Source organism: Kogia breviceps, chromosome 1, assembly GCF_026419965.1.
Source record: "Kogia breviceps isolate mKogBre1 chromosome 1, mKogBre1 haplotype 1, whole genome shotgun sequence".
NCBI classification, from domain to species: domain Eukaryota; kingdom Metazoa; phylum Chordata; class Mammalia; order Artiodactyla; family Physeteridae; genus Kogia; species Kogia breviceps.
In genome coordinates this window covers 107,000,188-107,022,529 of record NC_081310.1, presented here as the reverse complement: position 1 = coordinate 107,022,529, position 22,342 = coordinate 107,000,188, and the positions used below count along the sequence as shown (strand labels likewise).

Below are 22,342 nucleotides of genomic sequence, written 5' to 3'. Positions count from 1 at the left end.
GGGCGGGACGTGCGCGGTGGGGCGGGGCTTACGACGAGGGCCCGGTTGCGCGAGTTTTGCTGGGGGCAAAAAGAGTTGGCAACTCCTAGGTGGTGTAAAGGGCCGACTTGGAGTGGGGTCCCGCTGCCTGGACTCAGGAAGAATATCCTGAGATGGCCACCCACAGACTGGACTGGCTGGGAGGTTGAGAGCCCGCTCACGCCCACTCCGACTGCCTACCACTCTTGTTCCCGGATGCGCTGGCGTCCAGCGCCTGCCCTTTCGCCATTGCCCCTATTAGCATTAAATCCTGGTGCAATAGAGAGCAGTGTTTAAGAATCCAGGCGGTGACATATTGTCTCGCCGCCAGTCCGCAGGAAGCGCAAATGATGGTTTTGCTGGGTGAACTCCATGGGCGCCCAAATCCTAGTAATCCTCCCCGCCCCGCCCCCGAAAACAGCGCCTGACTTTTCTGTACTGCCAAGCAGGAGGCAATCAATAAATGTCTTCCCAAAGAATGTTAAAGGTATTTAAAAGAGCCTTTTAAAAGGAGCTCCTACGAGACCGTGTTGAAATTGATGTTTGGTTAAGGCATTGCTTCCCCGACAATCTCAATCCGTTGATAACCCAAAACTCGAGTTCCTACACGTCCCCTTCACTTCCAGGTCATCCCGGAGGCCGCCGCCGTGGCTCTAATTCTCGTGAGAACCCCATAGCCCGTTTCAGGGAAGTGTAGGGAAAACTGACTCGTTGGTGGGACGCGAGGGCGTGCGGAGCGCCAGAGGCGAGCCCGGCGGGCCAGTGCTGAGCACCCACAGTCGTCGGAACTCCTCTTCCAACGCCTCTGTGGGAAATTGTTTAGGTAAGGTCAGGTGGTCCATCACCTGAATGACTAAAAGTTGTTACCCTGGGGGAGAAATGGGGCAAAGGAGGGACTGGCTTTTGGAGGTGGGCTAGAAACTACAAAACCGAGCTTCTTGGGAACAGCCTTTTAGTCTAACAGGAAATGGAGCGTCACCGAAAGGGAGGGGCGGCCACCCGGGACTGCCCTCTGCTTCAGGCTCTCTCTTTGTGGGCAGCGTTTCATCCAGGTTATCAATACAGCGAGTAATGCCGGGTGAATGCACGCTGCTGGGTTTGGAAAAAAAATGAAAAATGAGCAAGCGAGACCCCCGTTTCGTTTCATCGTAACCAAGCTGGAAGCAAATAAATCGGCTAGGTCCCACTGCAGTCTTCTGCACTCGAGGTGAGGAAATAGGAAAATGCTCTCGTGTTAAAAATCTTTTTGCAGTGAGAATATATGTGTTTTGCACTCCTTCTTGGAACTTTGTGAGTGTGTGGGGTAGTGATTCTGTGGTTTTATTTTTGAAAATAAAATTTACTTATTCTACAATTTTTTAAAAAATTTTCGTGTTAATTAAACTGCTGTGTAAAAACAGCTAGATTTCAGAAATTAAGTTCTGGAAAGAGTATTTTGTCTTTGTCTTTCTTGGCGTATATTTCATTATTTTAATTTAAACATAGAAATATTTTCAATTAGTAACATTTACTTGCATTTTTAGGAAGCTTTTATATTAGCCATAGACTGAGTTTTACCGTACTGCACTGCTGGGGAAACGTTAAGTGGGTACAAACTAGGTTGAAGATAAATATTTACACAGCGATTGAGTGTTTCTCCAAAGCTGCTTTATTTCAGTATGATGTAACCGGGGGTGGGGGTGGGGTGTGCATATATGGAAATAACTAAATTTCAGCAACTGGTTTACAGTGTTCTCTTAATTCATCCAGGTCAGCTGCAATTTGAGCCTGTGTTTTTGTATTCTGCCTTTGAAAATAAATTCTACATTTTGCCCTATATTGCAGCAGATGAGAAATTGTTCAACTGGGTTATGGAGAAATGTGTAATACCCTTTTTCAAATAGTTTTGAAATAAGTTGGAGAAATTGAAGTTTAATTTCAGTTACAGCAGTCCTGGAACTCCTAAATTCCCCACTGCTCATTCCCCAGAATATAAGATAGCTATTCCTGTGAGGGCCTTCTTTCAAAAAGTGGCAATGCCACTTCACATCTTTCATTCTTAGACGACATAATTACCAACTTCAATACTAAATATTTTATTAGAAATATAAATTGGACACTAAATCAGGAAAAGTGCTATGAGTGGAAAATGTTTGACATGTCTCACTTGATTTGTCATCTTGAAATAATGTTTGTCCCATATATGTTAACCAGTATATGTTGTCATATCAAAATTAAAGTTAGTTTCATTCAACAATCATTTGATGAGTGTCTGCTATGTGCTAGGCTCTGTGCTGGGCACGGGGTGGGGGAAGGGAGATAGGTTAAAAAGCCTGATAGAGTTCTTTCCCTGGAGGAATTTTATGGGAAGAAGAAGCGGGATGTGAGGAGAGGGCAAATCAGTTCAGGATTTTAGAACTAAATGATATTTAAGATGTGCACAAGAGGTGCTTTTGGTGTAGCAAGGAGGAACAACTGTCACCTGAGTCCATATATATGCTAAGCCATCCCTTTACCCCTTCAGTAACTTGTATCATGAAATAATATAAGTTGGAAAGTCAAAAATGATTCTTAAGGTCTATTCAGGTCGTCATTACAGATGCAGTATCTTGTGGGTCTCCAATCAGTTCTGAATTCCTTCATATGTTATGGATTTATAAGATTATAAAATAGGTAGCTATATTAATGAACATTTTAAACCAATAAATTGATTTCTACCCTGAACTTTTAAATATTTGTTTAGATCAGCTACTAATTAATTGCATTAGGTTAACTGTGCAGACTGTATGAGGGAATAAACCCCTGACTTCTTAGACATGTGATAAAGGACTGTGAGAAATGAAAGCCGAAACAATTAAGGAGCAGAAGCTCATCTCCAGACAAGGTTCCAGCTCCTTTTGGGCAATAGTAAGGAATAGGAGGGATGCCATCTGTCATTCCTCAGTAATCAACCCTGACATTTACCTGCAACCCTATTTTAGACCCTGAGTTATTTTAAGTACTTCAAATTGAATGCCTTATGAACCTTTAGTGAAAAAAAGGAGTTTTGATGGTAGTTAAAACTACAGATAACTAAAAATCTAGAAAGTGAATACAACTGCAGGTTGCTAATGCATTCAGAGGTCATGCTCCATGGCATATATGTTCTGGTTTCAAAAGTGTAAACACATTAGATCATCAGGATGATGTGAGTTTATTCTGCTAGTGGATACCTAAGAGAAAGATGAAAACGAAAAATATAGCAATGTTAGCACCAGCCTGACAGGTAGCACCTACCTAATTGCCTAAATGTAGTTTTTAGAACACAGTATAGCAAATTTTAATTTCTGAAAATAATTCAAAGCCTATGGATGATAGCATTAAAAAGCATTTTTAAAAAATGTCCTGCTAATTGACAAAAACATCACAGAAAATTCTTTGATTTCCCTTAATAGTGCCAAGAGAGCCTGTTCCTATCAATTACTGAAGCCATAAGGAAAATTTTTTTAAAAAAATTAAAACTTTACCATAATGAGGTAAGTACCAGTATTTTTTTTTACTTTTAAAAAATTGTGGTAAAATACACATAATATTTGCCATCTTAACCATTTTTAAGTGTACAGCTCAGTAGTGTTAAGTGTATTGACATTGTTGAGCAGCCAATCTCAAGAACTTTTTCAACCGGCAAAACTGAAATTCTATAACCATTAAACAACTCTCGATTTCTCTGTTCCTCGGGCCCCTGGCAACCACCATTCTACTTTCTGTTTCTATGAATTTGACTACTCTATATTCCTCATGTAAGTGAAATCATAGAGTATTTGTCCTTTTGTGCTGGCTTATTTCACTGAGCATGATGTCCTCAAGGTTCATCCATGTTGTAGCATGTGTCAGAATTTCCTTCCTTTTAAAGCCTGAATAATATTCCATTGTATGTCTCTACCACGTTTTGTTTATCCATTCATCTGTCAATGGACATTTGGGTTGCTTCCATTTTTTGACTATTGTGAATAATGCTGCTATGGACATAAGTGAAATACCAGTATTTTTATCTGAGAAAAATTGTTTCCTGTAGAGGTGTTTTTCTTTCCTTGGAAATAAGAGTTTTTACTTGAGCCAGGGTCTGTTAGAAAATACTGTATTGCCTGTTTTAGATCTTAGCCATTGAAATAGTATTCCACATTATAGTATAAAGTCAGTACCTACAAAGTTGAAATATTCTTGTAGACTAGAACAAAGCTGAAAACAGACTACTTGAAAGACACTGAAAATACAAAGTAGGTCAAGTGTGAGAGTCAGGAGTTTGTTTGGACCCACCACTCCTTCTGTGGCTCAGGAAACATCATTTAATATTCTCAGTCTCAGCTATCCCATCTACAAAATGGGGTAGATATATTTTAATTCCCATGTCTCTGAAGGTTTGAAACATTACTAATTTGAGTTGTTAGGTAACATAAAGAGAGAAGAGGTCTGACAACTTCCATTACTATTTTTTTTTTTTGCGGTACGCGGGCCTCTCACTGCTGTGGCCTTTCCCGTTGCGGAGCACAGGCTCCAGACGCGCAGGCGCAGCGGCTATGGCTCACGGGCCCAGCCGCTCCGCGGCACGTGGGATCCTCCCGGACCGGGGCACGAACCCGCGTCCCCTGCATCGGCAGGCGGACTCTCAACCACTGCGCCACCAGGGAAGCCTTTCCATTACTATTGTTAAGCTCTGTGAGAGCAGGAATTGATGGTCTTGCTCATTACCATCCCTAGTGCTTGACAGTGCTGGGCTCGTGCATGGTAAGCACCTAGGAATGTTTATGGATGACATAACTACTATGGATATTCTGACCTTCCTCTAATAAAGTTAGGAAGCTCATATGAATTAGGATTACGTCTTTGTTAGGCTTAATATCTAAAGCTATTTACAAATCATAATTCATGTGTATGAAATCTGTTTCTCTTAGAGAAACGATTTTGCAGTGTGAGTTTATTGCTGAAAACCAGTGTTGTATAAAAGGGAGAGGGTTCCATAGAATATTCCAGGTTTCTGTTGCCCAACAATCTTGCCTCCCCTCCATCTTCCTGTGACTAAAACAGAGAAGTTCAAGTGAAAAGCTTCAGTATCCTGGAATGGTAAAAGTAATGTATTTGCAGACGTACTTGGCTTCTTTTTGACCCATTTCTGGAACTGATTTTGCATGGCACTGTACTGAGCTAAAAATGTTTTTCTATTTCTAGGCTTTCTTCTTAGGATGCATTGACTCGTTGGATCCTTATAAGTCGTGGATGTTCTTCTTAAGAATAAGGGCATTCCTTCTCCTGCCCTGATATATGCCCATAAGTTTGGTCATCTCCAAACACCACCATCATTATCATACAATTAATTGTCAATTCCTGGAGAAAGATGCAAGATGAGAAGGAACTTTCATCTAGCATAATTCAGACCTGTGCACTTTGAGGGTAGAGAAGGCCTCACTGCCTCAGTAACAAATGGCTGGATTGAAGGACACAGTGCTTTAAGAAGCCTTTATACATAATATTTATGTTATTTCCTCTTAAATCAATGATGAGAAAGCAAATCTAATTAATTGATAGTAGCTGCCTAAAGAAGTATTGAGAAGCAATTTGATGCTTTGTACAGGATGCTTAGGAGGGGAAAAAAAAAAAACACGCCAGGACTGACAGGCAGCCTTTGCTACTGATAACAGGGTGAGATTAGGGAGGGAAGTGGAGACACAGGTACTTTAGTGTCTGCTGTCTGTTTTAAATGCTGTCTTCAGTGTTTATTTGAACCTGATTTACCTGTAAGGGAATGGCTCACTCAATCTTGCTTCCAGGAGAAGAACTTGGCTCTAATTTAATGTGACCAGTGCAGAAATTCTTTCCTTAACAGCTTGCAGTGAGAAATGACCTGTTGCAGCAACTTCTGTTTTTCAAATGTGATACTGTAGGAAATTCAGCTATTTATCAATATGTTTTAGCAACTCTGTTTCAGAACTATAGACTCAAAATGCAGTCTATAGTCCTAAGCTTTCTAAATGATAGGACTTAGATTGGCTATTGATGATAATGTATATGTTGTAGCCAGTTATACTGTCAATAGAAAATCACTTTAACCCTAAGAGCTGGTCCATGACATTGTGGATCCAGATTGTAGTCATCTAAATGATCTGTTCGGATCACTGTACAATTGGTTGTAAACACAGCGAGATCACAAGGTGAATCTCTGACGCTATGTGGGCCCTTTTATTATTTATTATTTTAAGTCTATTCCTATTCCTGCCTTTCTTAGTCCTAAATAAATAATATTGTTAACACAGATAACTTATTTTGATGTATTTAGACTGGTGAAAAAAGTAATGGGAGTTAAGAACCATAAAAACATAGATGGGCTCCTTAGAAGGAAAAGTGAGGGGAAATCATTTAGAAAGGAGAGGATAGCATTGGTTGAAAATGAGAAAAACTATATGGCACTTCTAAATTAACAGTGAAGAGAATGAATTTCCTGGATGTAGGAAAATACAAAGGCAAAAACTCTTCTTAGAATACTCTTTAGCACCTGGAAAAGACTCTTAAAGAACAGTGACCTTTCATGTACTATTTCTGGCATTCTGGATTTTGCACTGAAGTAGATTCTAGTCTGTGCTGCTTAAAATTTTAATGGAAGAGGCTTACTCTGAGCAGTAGTGAACTGACTTGGGCGGTGTTCTGACTTAGTTTTCTGTTTCTGCCAGCTGTCCTGAGGTTTCTATAGGTTTGTGTCAGTTTCTGAACCCAAACTAAATTTTCATTTCTCACCGAGGCAAGACTTTATTGTCTGTCTGTGTAAATAATGTATGCTGCCGGATTAAGAATATAGCTTCTGGTTATTGTTACCGCAAATCACAAGGATGGGGTTATCTAACAAGTGATGGTTTTCTCCCAAGGCAAATCAACTTATTCTCCAAGAGCAGAATATCTTGGGAAAAAATCAGCATTCTAAGACATCTTTTATTAAGTAGTTTGGCCACAGAACTAAAGGTAGAAAGGTGACTCATGTGGCCTGAGCTAGAGACCACATCTCATGACTTGTCCTGGTCCCCAGGTGGGGGATAATGCAGGTCTTTTATAGAGGGAAAGATTTCTTGAGTCTTAACTGGGCCTTAATTTGCATTTAATTTGAGTTTATTCTTTTAAAATTTCAGGCATTTCTTATTCCTTGCGAAGTTTAAGACCATTTAAACATAGATTCCCTCACTCCTTTCAGCCACAGAGAGTTGTGAGCCCTTACTCAAAAAATGGCCAGGCACTGTTCTGGATTACAAAGCCTAACGGAAATGGCCCTCAAGGTACAGCCAGAGTCAAAAAGGAGCTGGAGGCCTGGTCAGTAGTTGTAATACCTGGACACAAAGTCTAGTATCCCTGTGTTCCCAGTTCCCAGGAGCACTGAGGATGGAGAGTGGTGAGAGAAACATCCTCAGGGGAGGGGATGTTTGAAAGAGACTTGGGGGTAGGAGGGCAAGAGTAGGGGTGTGCCAGGTGGAGAGAGGGATGGGTTTTGTAGTAGAGAAGATAGCATATACCAACACTTGGAGTCATGGGTCAGCACGTTGGCTGTAGGTATCGTAGAGGAAAGTCCTTTTGGAATTGGGTACCACATGTGCCTTTGCCTCAGTTGGAACAGTGTTTGTCATCTACATGCCATAAACCTGGCCAGAAACTGCTCATCGGGTGTATACTGTCTCTTCTGATTCTTCTTGCGTGTTCACAGAAGGGAAGCCCAGGTTCTGAATTAGCCTCTGTGTTCCACCTTGGAATGCTTTTATCTCGTGGCAGCTAAGGTCACCTTTTTGAGCATCTGTCTTCTATAATCATCAGTTTTTAGGCAAGTACACATTTTGGAGGATGAGCCAGAGAAGAATACAATATGAGGCAAATCTCATAATCAAGTGGTAGAATAGTTTTTCTTCCATCGTCTGTGGCATTAAAAGGAAAATGACAGCTTCTCAATGTATGACGTGAAGCTGTTCATTGCTTTTCTACCTTATGAGTCAGAGGACATAACCAATCTTTGTTCATGCTATGCTCTGGCTATTTGTTTTCAGCTTTTGTCTGGATAATTATTGCTTTCAGTCCAAAGGAACTAGCCTGGAGAAAAGAATTCTTCATTCAATAGTGTTCCTTCTAAGGAACTTTGATAGATATAGTAAATAACTGCAGAGCGGGTCTTTGAAAATTCAAATTGCCTCGTTCATTTAAAGACAAATATTAGAGAATTAGTAACTGTTGCTTCATTGTATTATTTACTTTCCTACTCTATCTTATGTCCACATTTAAGAAAATTTCTTAAAATTTCAAATAATGCTTTTCCAAAAGCTACCTCAATTCTCAAATATTTAAAAATTCTGATATAATAACCCAGCCATTCCACTCCCAGATATACACCCAAGAGAAATGAAAACATGTTCACATAAAAATTTGTACTTGAATGTTCATAACAACGTTATTCATAATAGCAAAATGTGGAAGCAACCCAAATGTCCAACAACTGATGAACAGATAAACAAAATGTGGTATATCTATACAATAGAATGTTATTTGGCAAGTAAAAAAAAGAATTAAATACTGATATATACTATGACATGGGTGAACCTTGAAAACATTATTCTAAGTGAAAAAAGCCAGGCACAAAGGCCATATATTGTATGATTCCATTTATATGAAATGTCCAGGGTAGGCAAATCTATGGAGATAGAAAGTAGATTAGTGTTTGCCTGGTGCTGGGGTGGAGAAAGAGAGGAAATAGGAATGAGGAGTTGACTGCTAAGGAATGGGTCTGGGGTTTCTTTTTAGAGTGTTAAAAATGTTGTAAAATTAGACTTGGTTGCACAATTCTGTGAATACACTAAAAGCTACTGAACTGTATACTTTAAATAGGTGAAATCTATGGTATGTGAAATAAATCTTAATAAAGTTGTAAAAAACCCAACATACCAATATTAATATTCATATTATCTTACAGATACCTTAGGGACAGTGTCATATACTAATTTATGACACATCCTTGCAGAATTTACCATAACACAGTGGAAAGAGTCGTGGACTGTGCCCTCAGAGATCTGGATTCTAGGCCTGGCTCTGCTGCTGGTTAACTGTGTGCAGCTACCTCAGTTCAGGCAAATTCCTTATGCCTGGACCTTGGGATCTTTATCTGTGAAACAAGGAAGCTGGCTTAGGAGGGCTCTGAGGTCTCTTTCAGTTTTCTGAGTTTATGATGTGTTTGTATCATAAGGCATATAGATATTGGGACAGTTTTGGAGACATTGCTTTATCCTTCATTGTTTGAGCATAATAAATAGCAGTAGGGATTTCAGGGGCCACCTGGCTAGCAGTCCCTCCCTGATCATGTTCAAGGTAAAATATATGTAGAGCAGGGCTTCTCCACCTTGGCATCACTGGCATGTTAGGCTGGATAATTCCTTGCTGTGGGGCCTGTCCTGTCCATTGTAGGATGTTTAGCAGCAGCACTGCCATCTACCCACCAGAGAGCAATAGCATCTCCTAGCCCCAGTCACAGCAATCAAAAATGTCTCCCGACTTTGCCCCATGTCCCCTAGAGAGCAAAATCGTCCCTGGTTGAAAAGCCCTGGTCTAGGAGATGCTATGTAACCATATCAAAATAACTAAAAGGATGTACTCTCTACTCATGAGGAACTAAATAAGTTAACATATGTGCAAAAAATATCATCTGGGGATCTTTGATTTTGCAGATGATTAGGCGAGAAAGAAGGATTTTTGTTTTGCTGACATTTACTGTGTTTATCGAAGTCACATTTAATTTATTATAGTCATAGATGGAAGAAGGGCAGAAAGGGGATAGACTAAGAACTGTCAGATCATTTTTGGGATGAGGCAGGGTGCCAGGAAATATATATATCAATAGATATAATTTTAAATTAAATAATTTTAATTTTTGGTTCTTTCTAAGTAAGACATAGGTTATCCAGATGTATTCTTTTTCATATCCCCCCATTCAAAACTCAAAGCTGTGATTTAGGTGATAGATTCTTCTCTGGACAAAGAACAGAAGAAAGCTATAAACTGAAATCCAGATAGCTATGAAGTCATCATCACTCTCCAAACTGTTCTAAGGCTGTTTCCAGTGGGCCTACAGTAAAGTTCCAGACTTCAGCTATTCTCAAAGTACAGAGATGCCACTTGCACTGCAGTCTATAAAGTTTTTGTTCTTCTTGCTTTTCTATGGTAGACTACAAATGTAACATAATTTTATCGGGCTATATCATTTAATAAATACTACATGAAATATTTACATTGTCTTTCCAAAGATATAAATTAGATCTCTCAAAACATGTTTGATACAAGTAAAATAGGGGATGAGAAGCTATCTGAAAGAGGAAATTTCTATGACAGTTATGGTGAGTAACTCCCACTTAAAAGTATAGATAAAAGTGAAAAAGTCGTTCACGATTATCTTTGGTAATGTATATTTATAGTAGGCTATAGAGATGAATCTTCATTACTTTTTCTCCACTAAAACTGCCAGGTAGCTATCAATGTCTGTTTTAGAGACTAGAGACACTGCTATGTAAGTTTTATAGTATGTTATTCCTACTCAGCTGAAGAAAATGAACATAAAGATCTTAATCAGGGTATACTTCAATGCAGTTGTCAGAGGATTCTTAACTCTGAGTGCTTATAACCAGCCATTTTTATGCAGAACTGAAAATATGTTTTACGAGACCTGCATTTGAGTCAGTATTAGAAGGATTATCACGAATCAAGATTATTAATTCATAATGGTTTCTCTTTGGTTTACCACATTAACAGTATATGTTGTTTTAGTAAAAGGGTATATACAGTGAAAACATTTGTGCTCTCAAACCTTAAATTACCATCCTTGAAAAGTAATCATGGTAAAGCTGAAGTTACTTCAAAAATAATTCATTTTATTTGTATCTAAGAGTGAGGCTATGATAAAAGGAGAAACACAAAATTTCTTTTCTTAACAGAACAGGCTGCAGAGAGAGTCCAGGAGAGAATATCCTTGAAAGCTCTCCAAAAAGATTACTGTAAGGGAATATTTATTTTCAAATCTGGACTTTTGAAAAGTGAGAGTCACTGAATGACAATGACCATTCCCTTGTCCTTATGAATAAGTTCTTCCTTTGCTTGCAGAGGCCTCAGCGTATTATCAAATCATGGGGTGTGTTCCCCTATAAGTCTTGGAATTCTCCAGTCCCCACTTCTGTGAACTTTAAAGAGAGATGTTAAAGGCATGGTCTATATGGCCTCTCTATGTCCTTGCTGAACTGTATAGAGAAAAACTGTTGCTACAGTTACAAAACACACCTCACAACATGAAACAAGATCAGGGTAATGTGACTGTCACTTTAACTCCACCACTGCCAAGTTTCCTCGATGAAAAACAGAAGACTGATTGGACATCATTTGGATAGCAAAGTGAGATTTCGTTTGGAACCTAATCTGTTAGACAGGAAGATTTAGACTAGTCTTAGGATTGTCTGTAGAATGGTGGCCTAGCTGCAGATGCCCAACTGAAACCACAAGGTGCAAAATCAAGAGCTTACATACAGACACAGTGCACTTTTTCATGAAGGAAACCAAAATAAACTGTACAGAAGCAGTGTTATACAAGGAAGAAGAGTGACAGTGGCTTGTACAGTTAGCACACCACAGGTGTGAGTTAGCAGTGAGAAGTCTTTTCTAACTTGATATTATTTATCTGTAATAAGGAATAGATAAGGGTATCTGTTTATTGTATAGCCTGAGTTGAAAAATTGTATTAAAAATAAGAGTGGATAGATCATGGGTCAATTAAAGTCATCAAGAATAATAATATCTCATTCTGGTTCTGAGAGATCTATTTTCTTTTCTTAAAGATATTTTTCATATGTCTAGAAACTCCTGGTTGATTTTTGTTTTCAGTCTTTTTATAAGTAAATTTCTTTAAGCTTTCTTTTTCCTCATTTCAGGCTTTTGTATTTGAATAGAGTAGTAGAATAGATCTAGGAAAAGTGCTGAGATGTATTTGAAGGCTCAGCTGCCAGAATAGAAAATGAGGACATTCCTCAAAAGCTTGTGGAGGCTTGTGGAGGAGTAAGTAAAGTAAGTAAATCAAAAGCAGAAATAGCAGAAGAATAAAAAAAAAAAACCAGCAGCAATTGAAAGCCAACAGTGCTCCAAAACGAGGCAGTAGAGGTGATAATGAAACTGTATTGGAAGCCAAGAAATCAAGAGTTCTGGGTATCTGTAAAACAGTATGAGATTTAACCTTTCCTTACATTTGTGACTGAGTTTTGATCAGACAAAAAATTTTGACCAATAAAGCTCCAGGCCACATTCCTCGGTTTTTGTTCACCTACTCTTCTGTAGCCATCTCAGGCAGATCCTGTAGGTATAGTGAGGAATAGGAGAGTCCAGAGCTGATTACAATACCTGGTGATCCTCATGTTCTGTGACAGAGGGTGCTTTGGAAGCTCAAGAGCCCTACCTCAGCACAACCCAGATTTGAATCTGGCAGTACACTCCCCAGCCCATGATGATGAAAAGCCTGGGCTCTGGCAGGAGTTTTTTCCTGGATAAAAATCCTAGATCCTTGTTTAGTAACCTTGAGAAGTTATTTAACCTCTGTAAGCATCCAAATACTATTAAATTGGAATAATAATAATAGTAAAATATAAACAAGATTCTGTTACTCCCCTGATCAAAACCCTCCAATGGCTTCCCATCTCACTTAGCATAAAATCCATACTCCTTACTCAGGACAACAAGATCCCCCGTAATCTGGCCCTTGCTTATCATGTCATGCTGATTTATTCTCTTCGTTCCCATCATGCTGAATTAGCTTTGAGTTTATTTACTTTGTTATCTGTTTGGCCCTACTATTTCCTGTGCTACTAATAGCAGAGACTTTGTCTATCTTATTCATTGCTATATTCACAGAATCTAAAACAGTGCATGGTACAGTAAGTGCTCAGTGATTATTTGTTTAATTTACTGAGTAAATAAGCACGTACTGTGACATGCAAAGCACGTAGTACAGGGCCTAGAATGTAATAAACCCACTATAATTGTTTGCTGCTGCTGCTATTACTATTATTTCATATATTAGGGTTCTGTATATGATTTCACTTGGAAAAAAGTTTGCTACCAAAATGTAAGTTTAAAGTTAGTGTACTGAAATATACATATATCAGAACATCAAGTTGTACACCTTACATATATACAACTTTTATGTGTCAACAATATCTCAATAAAGCTGCTTAAAGAATTAGTATACTACCAAGAGAAATATAATCCTATCTGAAAAAAATAATCTCAGTTCCAAATGTTTAGTAGTGAAATGAGGGCAAATTTTAAAATGCACTGGTTAACTCTTCCTGTTCGGTGTGTAGATGACCCTTTGTCTGCAGCTGCAAAATGAGCAGGCCCAGGAGGAAAGGTTTATTCACTGTACTTTTAATCTAAGTCCAAATCACCTTATCAAAGAGGCAGGGTGAACTGAATTTGAATCAGCTAAAAGATGATTAACCTCTCTCCTCAGAAAAGCAAAAACAAAAACATGGTAACTCGTAAGAATGCTAAGATTCTGCATTTTATTTCCATTTCTACTCCAGGTGTTGCCACATCTGCAAACTCCCTGGAAGAGTGATGGGGATTCGAGTACTTCGTTTCTCTTTGGTGGTAATCCTTGTGTTACTGCTGGTAGCTGGGGCTTTGACCACTTTACTTCCTAATGTCAAAGAAGACAAGATGCTCACTTTGCGTAGGGAAATAAAATCCCAGGGCAAGTCCACCCAGGATTCCTTTACTCTCATAATGCAGACGTACAACAGAACAGACCTCTTATTGAGACTTTTAAATCATTATCAGGCAGCACCATATCTGCACAAAGTGATTGTGGTGTGGAACAATGTTGGGGAGAAGGGACCAGATGAGTTATGGAACTCTCTAGGGCCTCACCCTGTCCCTGTGATCTTCAAAGTACAGACGACAAACAGGATGAGAAATCGACTCCAGGTCTTTCCTGAACTGGAAACCAATGGTGAGTTGCAGCTGGGTCCTTAGTCTGGCAGGGCTGCAGCTAACCAGAGCTGGGGGCGGGTGCGTGGCTTTCAGGCCTTCTACTTGTCTTAATTGTCTGGAGAAAATAGGGAAATTTAATCATAAGAAAGCATTTTGAAACACTTAAGGGGCAGTTTCCAAGATCTCAAGAAGCAGTCTCCTGAGGAAGAAATCGCATATATCTTGCAACAATGACAAAGAGGTTAATATTATGAAAGAAGATGCGCTATGATTACCTATTACTGCATCACAGAAGTTAGTAAAATGCCATTTAACTTATGCTTAATGTATTTTTTGCCGCCTCCTTTTCCTCCCACTCACAGCAGTTACAGGAGATTGTAATTTGCTTAAAAGAACCTTGGTTTTATTTATTTATAGGTTCATTAGTTTCTAGGATAATGGATGATAAATACATGATAATCTCCCCCTCAGGAAATTATAAAAATCAATTACATTTCAAGTAAAACCTTTTTCTGCTAGACAGATCTCTTCCAAGAATACATTTTTTATTTACTGAATTTCATTCAGAAAATACTTCATTTGAATGACTTATAAAAACACCACTGTATCTTATAACTTCTGTCTTCATTTCCAAGCTGTTTGATTTCAATTTTTTTCCTTTCATTTCAGCGGTGTTAATGGTAGATGATGACATGCTAATTAGCACCCAAGACCTTGTTTTTGCTTTCTCCGTGTGGCAGGTAATGTTGCTACATCCTTTATGAAATCATCAATATAAAGTCTGATCTCGTGTTTAACCAGAGCAGCATGGTTTAATGTGAGAGTCACCCAAACCAGCATAGACAGTATTTATCTAAAAGGTAGATGAATTTGTCATAATCAGATTTCCTGAGCTCAGGTAAGCTAATCTGAAAGTTACAGTATCTTTTATCCATATTTGATTTATAGTTGGTATATTGGAAAGAAAAGCTTGAACTGACTTCCAAAGAACAATGAGGAAACAATCTGGTATATGATAGAGCAAAGACTAAAATCCAGAGGCACTTTCGCCTGTATCTCAAATGAGAAGTGTATTTCTGTATTAATATTGCACAGAACTTCCTTTGAAAGAAACAATTTATTACATCCATAAAATTTAATTCTGATTCTGAGACCGTTGTTTAAAAATTAATAATACTAATAATAATTCTGCATGCACCATTGTGGTGGCAGTTCCCCCCACCCACCCCCTTAAATCCCAAGCTGGGATAAACAGGCATAAATTGCCTGGTATCTATAAAAACTCCTTTTTCCTACTGAATATGTGTTGATAGTAGACGGCTTTTACAAGTTGCACTACAAGTACCTGAAACCAGAACTGCATACAAATACTCTGAAGCCCTGTCCAGTAATTAAACACTGTGCTACCCAATAAATGGTCTAATTTGCACTATAGTAACCCTCCTTAATTAGCGACTTGGGATATAACAACATTAGGTATTAATGGTAAGAGGTCACAGTACTCTGCAGATATCATCATTCTCAAAACTTCAGTTTTCAGCTTCATGCCTAGTGTACTGATCAACAGATTTTTTCCATATCAGCAGTTTTTCCAGCCCTGTAAATAAAAGCTTCCTAGACGAAAAGTTCTAATGTAATACTCCAGCTGTGAGATTTCTATTTCAGGTTAAAAAATCAATTTACTAAAAATATCAGGGTGGGGGAAATATGAGAACTGCGGTTAATTAGAACAATCCAAGTAAACCATAATTAAAGATGGATAAATATGACTTTAGGTTTTATTCATAAAACCATCAAGAACAGTTTCAATCCATTGCGCAAGATAATCTGACTCCTAAAGTTCTGTCCCATCGGTGCCCTGCATAGTGTAGTGATTTGGGGCCTAGAGAGAGGCAAGATTAGAGCAGACAGGTATCTGTGCCTTTGCACTCACCCATCACCTCCACTTGCAGTGCTTTTCCTTTTCCACCTCCATTCATCCATGAAATCTCTTTCATCACGTAGATTGTGTAAGTGGCACATCTTCTCTGAAGCCTCCCAGCCTTTGCCCCCAGCCCTTGACATTCCCCTTTGCTTCCCAGCAGCACAGGTGTCATCCTGTCCTCGGGGCCCTCCTGAGAATTGCGCAGCTGCATTTACAGCTTTCTCACAGTGTGGTAATTCCTGGTTCACCTATCTGTATCATACCCTCTCTAGACTATGCGTTCTTTGAAACGGGATTTAACCCAGCCTGACTTGTGTGCGTTTGTCCCTAGTTTAGTGTCTGTTCCGTAAATGAAACTCAAGTTATTTGTGAGATTGAACTAAACCTTTTAATTCTATAAGTTCTTGCTTCTTTTCCATGATTCACTGCTTTTCTTTACTGATTTTTGTTTTATTTTTAGTCACTCTCATCCTACTATTATTGTTTTAATATTATCCTTCAAAGATCCTGACACATCTCATCATATATCTATATATATGTCTATATCTATCTATCTATCCATCTGTCTATATATATATCTTTGAGCAACATGGATTTGAACTGTACAGGTCCATTTATACTTGGATTTTTTCAGTAAATACAAACCACAGTACTACATGATCAGTGGTTGGCTGAATCTGGAGATGCAGATCTGTGGATACGGAGGGCTGACTGTAAAGTTATAGACAAGTTTTCTACTACGCTCGGGGGATCAGTGCCCCTAACCCCTGCATTGTTTAAGGCTCAACTGTATATGTGTGTGTTGTGTATATATGTGTGTATATATATATATTTTTTCTTAATGTTCTTAAAAAAGAGACACCCAAGCTGAAAAGGGATAAAAATAGAACATCGTTTAAAATCAATGGTGACTTTCAAAATCATTGAAATCAACATGGAAAAACAGTAAAATGATACATGTAAATCCATAATTTTATATACTCCTAAGAGATTAAAACAATTTTTCAAAATAATCACATTATGTCTTCTTATCTCCTATAGTAAATATCATTCATACAGTCAACTTCTCTTATAGCAAACTCTGAAAAACCAGACTCTTTGGTAACTCGAATTTATTAATATTGGATAATGTGTAATTTAGGAGAATATTTGTGAGGTTAGAAATTTTGTTAGAGGGCTTCCCTGGTGGCGCAGTGGTTAAGAATCTGCCTGCCAATGCAGGGGATACGGGTTCGAGCCCTGGTCCAGGAAGATCCCACATGCCACGGAGCAACTAAGCCCGTGTGCCACAATTACTGAGCCTGCGCTCTAGACCCCATGAGCCATAACTACTGAAGCCCACGTGCCACAACTACTGAAGGCTGCGTGCCTAGAGCCCGTGCTCCGCAACAAGAGAGGCCACCGCAATGAGAAGCCCACGCACCGCAACGAAGAGTAGCCCCCGCTCGCTGCAACTAGAGAAATTCCGTGTGCAGCAATGAAGACCCAATGCAGCCAAAAATAAAATAAATAAAATAAAAATAAATTTAAAAAAAAAAAAGAAATTTTGTTAGAGATTTGGGTTATGATGAATTGACCTTTAAACTTATCAGTACATAGATTTATGAATTTGTCTGGAGTTAAAGGAAATTGAGATGTAGAAGCCAGGAATAAAATAACATTGACAAATCAGTTTAATTCTTTCTGTAGTAAATCATTGCCTTTTTACCATGTCAGCTTTAAAGAAATGCCACACTTAATTTGTTCTTTTTCCATCTTTTCAGCAATTTCCTGATCAAATTGTAGGATTTGTTCCAAGAAAGCATGTATCTACTTCCTCTGGTGTCTACAGTTATGGAGGTTTTGAACTGCAAACACCAGGGTTTGGAAATGGTGACCATTACTCTCTGGTGCTGATTGGAGCCTCATTCTTCCATAGCAAATACCTTGAACTCTTTCAGAGGCAACCTGCAGCTGTCCATGCTTTGTTAGATGAAACGCAAAACTGTGATGATATTGCCATGAATTTTATCATTGCCAAGCACACTGGGAAGACTTCGGGGGTATTTGTGAAACCTGTAAACATAGACAATTTAGAAAAAGAAACCAATGGTGGTTATTCTGGAATGTGGCATCGAGCTGAGCACTTTCTGCAGAGATCTTATTGTATAAATAAGCTTGTTAACATCTATGACAGCATGCCCTTAAAATACTCCAACATTATGATTTCTCAGTTTGGTTTTCCATATGCCAACCACAAAAGTAAAATGTGAAAGTAAAACAAACAAAAACAAACCTCAAAACTGCTTGGTATTTGAGTAGCTTCTTCATGCTATGGTTGGTTTATTTATTTATTTATTTTTAAGCACATCATGAACTTTTTTCTACTCCAGAAGTCTCTACAAGGGGGAAAAAGTGCTTAGGGCTTCTAGCATATAAAATTTACAGGCACTTCAAAACCCAAGAAGCTGGTATTACCCAGATAGGTCTTCTTGTGAGAAGTTTTCATCCACAGATATAATTCCTTGATCAACAATTTTATTGTTTACATTCTGAGACCATTCTGCAATTTAAAAAAAAAATTTTTAATTGAAGTATAGTTGATTTACAGTGTTGTGATAATGTTCTACAATTTTTTTGACTCCTGGCACTTGTCTTACGGACCTTTAGCAAGCTGTTTCCAGGATCAGAAACTCAGGACAAGTATTTCTCAGCTTTTTCATTAAAGGATGATTATTTTCATTTGAAGCCTGAAATGCCTCTTCAACAAAAGCCTGTAGTATAGGGAAAAGCCATGTGAGGAGAGAATAGTCTCAATCCCATATAAAAACGAGTGGAAAATTTGTGACTATCAGTACTTCCCTTGTGGTCCTTCCAGCCAGCCCTTTCCAGGACTAACTTATCCCAGCATGATTTCGGTGCAACCATCAGTGCTTTTATTTCTGTGGATATCTGTTGTGACTGGGAGGGTTAATTTTAGTAGCTAAAGGATGTCTAGTTGTTCACCTGATTTTTGTGAACGTTTACTGCATGGATCACAAAAACGTGCAGCCTCTGTTTCTTACATGCAACTTACATGCAGTGAGGAGTAAATGTGTTACTAGATTCAGGTCGTGCATTTTGTCACTGAATCTGACTTTGAGATTGCACATTAATTCTTAGATTTTACATAAAGTATGTATTGTTTAAGAAACATGTCTAAAATAACTCTTTTGAAAGAGTGATTAAGTAGGAACTGGCAGAAATTACAACCCTTACTATCAAATGATCTTTATTGTTATAAAAGCATAGGTTATCTCCTGGATACTAAAACATGTGTATTATGCACTAAGTCAATTTCTTGCATTCAGAACTTCTCCCCTCCATCCCGCAAAAGATCCAGAGATCATTTCAATTATATAGATACAGGAAAAAATAAGAGACCTGAGTCATAGTAGAGGAATTCCACAGGGAGTCTGCATCAGCTGACTGTTAAGTTGCCCACTTTCTGTTACGTGAATTAGTATCTTCCACACGGTGTCTGTGTTTGGTCCTCGTTCACTATTGGTGGAAGGGAATACTGAGGCCTCTTTCTGCCACCTTCTATTCCTATGCCCCCTCCTGCTCCCATTATGCGGTTATATTCTCAAAATTGCAAAGCTATGAAGATAATCATGGTTAATGTTCCAACAATGAGGTCTCTGTGCAATTAGCTCAGTGTATATTGTTTCTTTACATGGACATGTGTATGTATCTTAATGCCATCAGAGAAAACCAATAGAACTCGCAGCCTCACTAAAAATTTATAGTGTTAATTATCTGCTTTGTCCAACCTTGGTAGTGACTTTTTGCCTCTTGAGATTGGCAGATAAATAAAATAAACTTTTACCATCCAGATGTTCTCTGTTAATTAAGCAGACTCATGCTTTCGTGGTCGGTATTTACACAGATTTTCAAATATTCTCATATTTTGTTCAGAGTAAGATTAGAGGTATTAGCTACATTGCCCATGGGAAAATTTTCCAGTGGGAAAATATTCTCAGGTTTTATTTCTCATCTTGTATTCTTAAACTTATCTTCAGCATCACTTAAGTTGCTCATATCATATTTTTCAGACCTTGTAGAGCAAATATGAAAGCAAAGTGAAGTTCAGTCTGTGTTACAAAAACTCTTGCATTGATTGAGGCTAGACGTACACTAAAGCTCTTTGTCCCTGCACCCTCTTATTCTTGCTCCAGATGATCTGGAGAAGAGAGGATGCTCAGGCTTAAAGCTACATCAGAAAAGCAATATAGCTTAGGGGTTAAATGTGCCAGTGGAGTCCTTGGGCTCAAATCCTTCCTGCATCTCATATTTACTTCACCTCTTGGAGCTTCAACTTCCTCATCTGCAAAAATGAGAGTAATATCTACGTAGGGGTTTGTTTTAAGGAATAAAGGAGATAGCTTGTGTAAGTATGAACACAGTGCCTTGCCCATTTTAAATGGTCAATAAAGAAAAGATGTTGGGATGTGTCATTGACAGTAAAGGCAGTTAATTCTACTCAACTCACCTCTGAAACATCAGAAAGGCCCCCAGACCCACCAGGTGCAATATTTGGGAAGTTGTTTCTACGTAACAAATGTTTCTACATAACAGTGTTTCTGCATAATCATGGCAATTTTCATCTCATTTTCTTTATTTCAAATGCCCTTTTTCTTGTTAAAACAGTACATATTCATTCTAGCAATTTTGGCATATTCAGACCAGTATAAAGAAGAAATGAAAAGCCCCCAACCACATTAACAATGGCTAAACGTTTTTGTGTCTATTCCTCCTGACTTTTCTAGGCATATATTTTAAAAGCATGATTTGTTTGGTATTACATTGGATGGGTAAACCATAGTTTATATAATCAATCATATTGCTATTCTGTTTGATAATTTCCTATTATTGTAACAACATTTGGGTAAGTGTCCTTGCCTTGAACAAATCTCTTTGAGACTACCAATAATGATTTCTTTAAAATCAAGTCCAGGAAGTCCAATGCCTGGATCTATCTAGTCTTCGTATTTTTAGGGTCTTTAATACATATTGCTATATATCCCCAAGAAGCATTGCCATAGCTATAGTATTACCACATCTGAAAGCACCTGTTTCTCATCAGACTTCCCAACATTGTGTATTATTTTAAATTTTCTTAATTTCTTTTTCCATGCACAAAATACTCAAATGCTGCAGAATTTGGAAGGACTCTGGCTGTGTTAAGAACTCCATGTTGAGAAGGCTGTAAAAGCAGGCAATCAACTGTCAAATGAAAGATTCCAGGACAGTGTAAGCTTCAGGAATCTTTTGAAGTGCTTCCAGAAATTCTTTGCTCCCAGACTTGAGTATAGGCAATGAATTTTTGGCTCTTTGCTTGTCCCAGGAAAAAAAAACACTTGGAAGCAACAAAAAATGCTCACAATGGTTCCTCTGAAAAAGACCTAGGGCTTTGACCACAAAGTCAGGAGTGGATTAGTGAATGTGTGTGTGTATATGTGTGTGTGTGTGTGTGTGTGTGTGCCTATGTGCACACCTACGTGCACGTGTGGTGGCAGTGGGGAGGGTAGGAGGTAGAGGGAGTGGGAAGGAAGGGGATGGAGTGGAGGACAATGCTGTGATGGAAGAGGAAGACAGGTGCTAAATCTCATTAGTAGCTACGAGGACATAAATGGTGAGATCTGATCATCCCCTACCCCACGATATTTCATAAGCCAGTTTTTATTTTTCTGCTAGCTTCCTCCAACTTTTTCTCTCTCTCCCCTTCCACCTCCTCTCCATTCATGAAGGCTCTCTCAATATAAAACCCAAATATTTTCAAAAATATACTTATTGTGGATGAAATGCAAAGAGAATTTGATTCATTGGAAACATGCACTGAGTCCTGGCTCCACTAAATTTCCTCATCTGCTGAGTGGGGTTGAAAATACCTGCCCTAATATTTCACCGGTTGTTTTTGGTTTCAAAGGGCACAACTTGTAGGAAGAACTTGACAGTATCAGGAAAATGAAAGAATTTTTTTAAAAACCATTACAAATAAAGAGCAGCTCAGCTGAGAATGAAAAAAAACTTGGTTGTAAATTAGTAGCTGTGTCAAAATTATACCTTAGCGCATAAAAAGAAGTGAGAATAAATATGCAAGTACTGAAAACAATTTAAGGAACCCACTTTATTAGCTCTGGCTCAGAATGAAATATTTAAATGAAGTATTTAAACTAGAGATGACTTGAGGCTCTTTCTCTTTTCATATGTCAATATTTATTTAAAAAGAAAAAGGTCAAAATTTTGGGTCAGAATACTTAAGTAGATTTTAAAAAAATAAATCTGAAGGAAGCAGCTTTAATTTACAGCAGTGGTTCTTCACTTGGGATGATTTTCCTCCCAGGGGTCATTAGCAATGTCTGAAGACACATTTGGTTGTTACAAATG

General features: G+C 38.4%; 1 protein-coding gene across 5 annotated transcripts; it reads left to right on the top strand.

Moving 5' to 3' along the window:
* The first annotated feature begins 18 nt into the window (after positions 1-18).
* On the top strand, positions 19-19,787 carry EXTL2 (exostosin like glycosyltransferase 2). 5 transcript variants are annotated; one of them, XM_059056051.2, is made up of 6 exons: positions 598-841; positions 1,059-1,225; positions 3,432-3,512; positions 13,602-14,029; positions 14,680-14,750; positions 17,698-19,787. In XM_059056051.2, the coding sequence occupies exons 3-6, from the start codon at positions 3,508-3,510 to the stop codon at positions 18,184-18,186; spliced, it is 993 nt and encodes a 330-aa protein (XP_058912034.1). In that variant the 5' UTR covers positions 598-841; positions 1,059-1,225; positions 3,432-3,507; the 3' UTR covers positions 18,187-19,787. The 5 variants fall into 5 exon arrangements, with proteins under 5 accessions (XP_066896896.1, XP_058912034.1, XP_066896929.1 ...); XM_067040795.1 differs by lacking the exon at positions 3,432-3,512 and having other exon boundaries at positions 19-841; XM_067040820.1 differs by lacking the exon at positions 1,059-1,225 and having other exon boundaries at positions 682-841.
* The last annotated feature ends 2,555 nt before the right edge of the window (positions 19,788-22,342 follow it).

What these genes read in the sequence shown, in the direction of transcription:
- EXTL2 (XM_067040795.1), top strand. Translation starts at nt 1,101, where the DNA reads ATGCACGCTGCTGGGTTTGGAAAAAAAATGAAAAATGAGCAAGCGAGA. An exon ending in TGCAGTCTTCTGCACTCGAG is followed by an intron (nt 1,226 to 13,601) that starts GTGAGGAAATAG and finishes TTTCTACTCCAG; the next exon opens with GTGTTGCCACATCTGCAAAC. An exon ending in TCCTGAACTGGAAACCAATG is followed by an intron (nt 14,030 to 14,679) that starts GTGAGTTGCAGC and finishes CTTTCATTTCAG; the next exon opens with CGGTGTTAATGGTAGATGAT.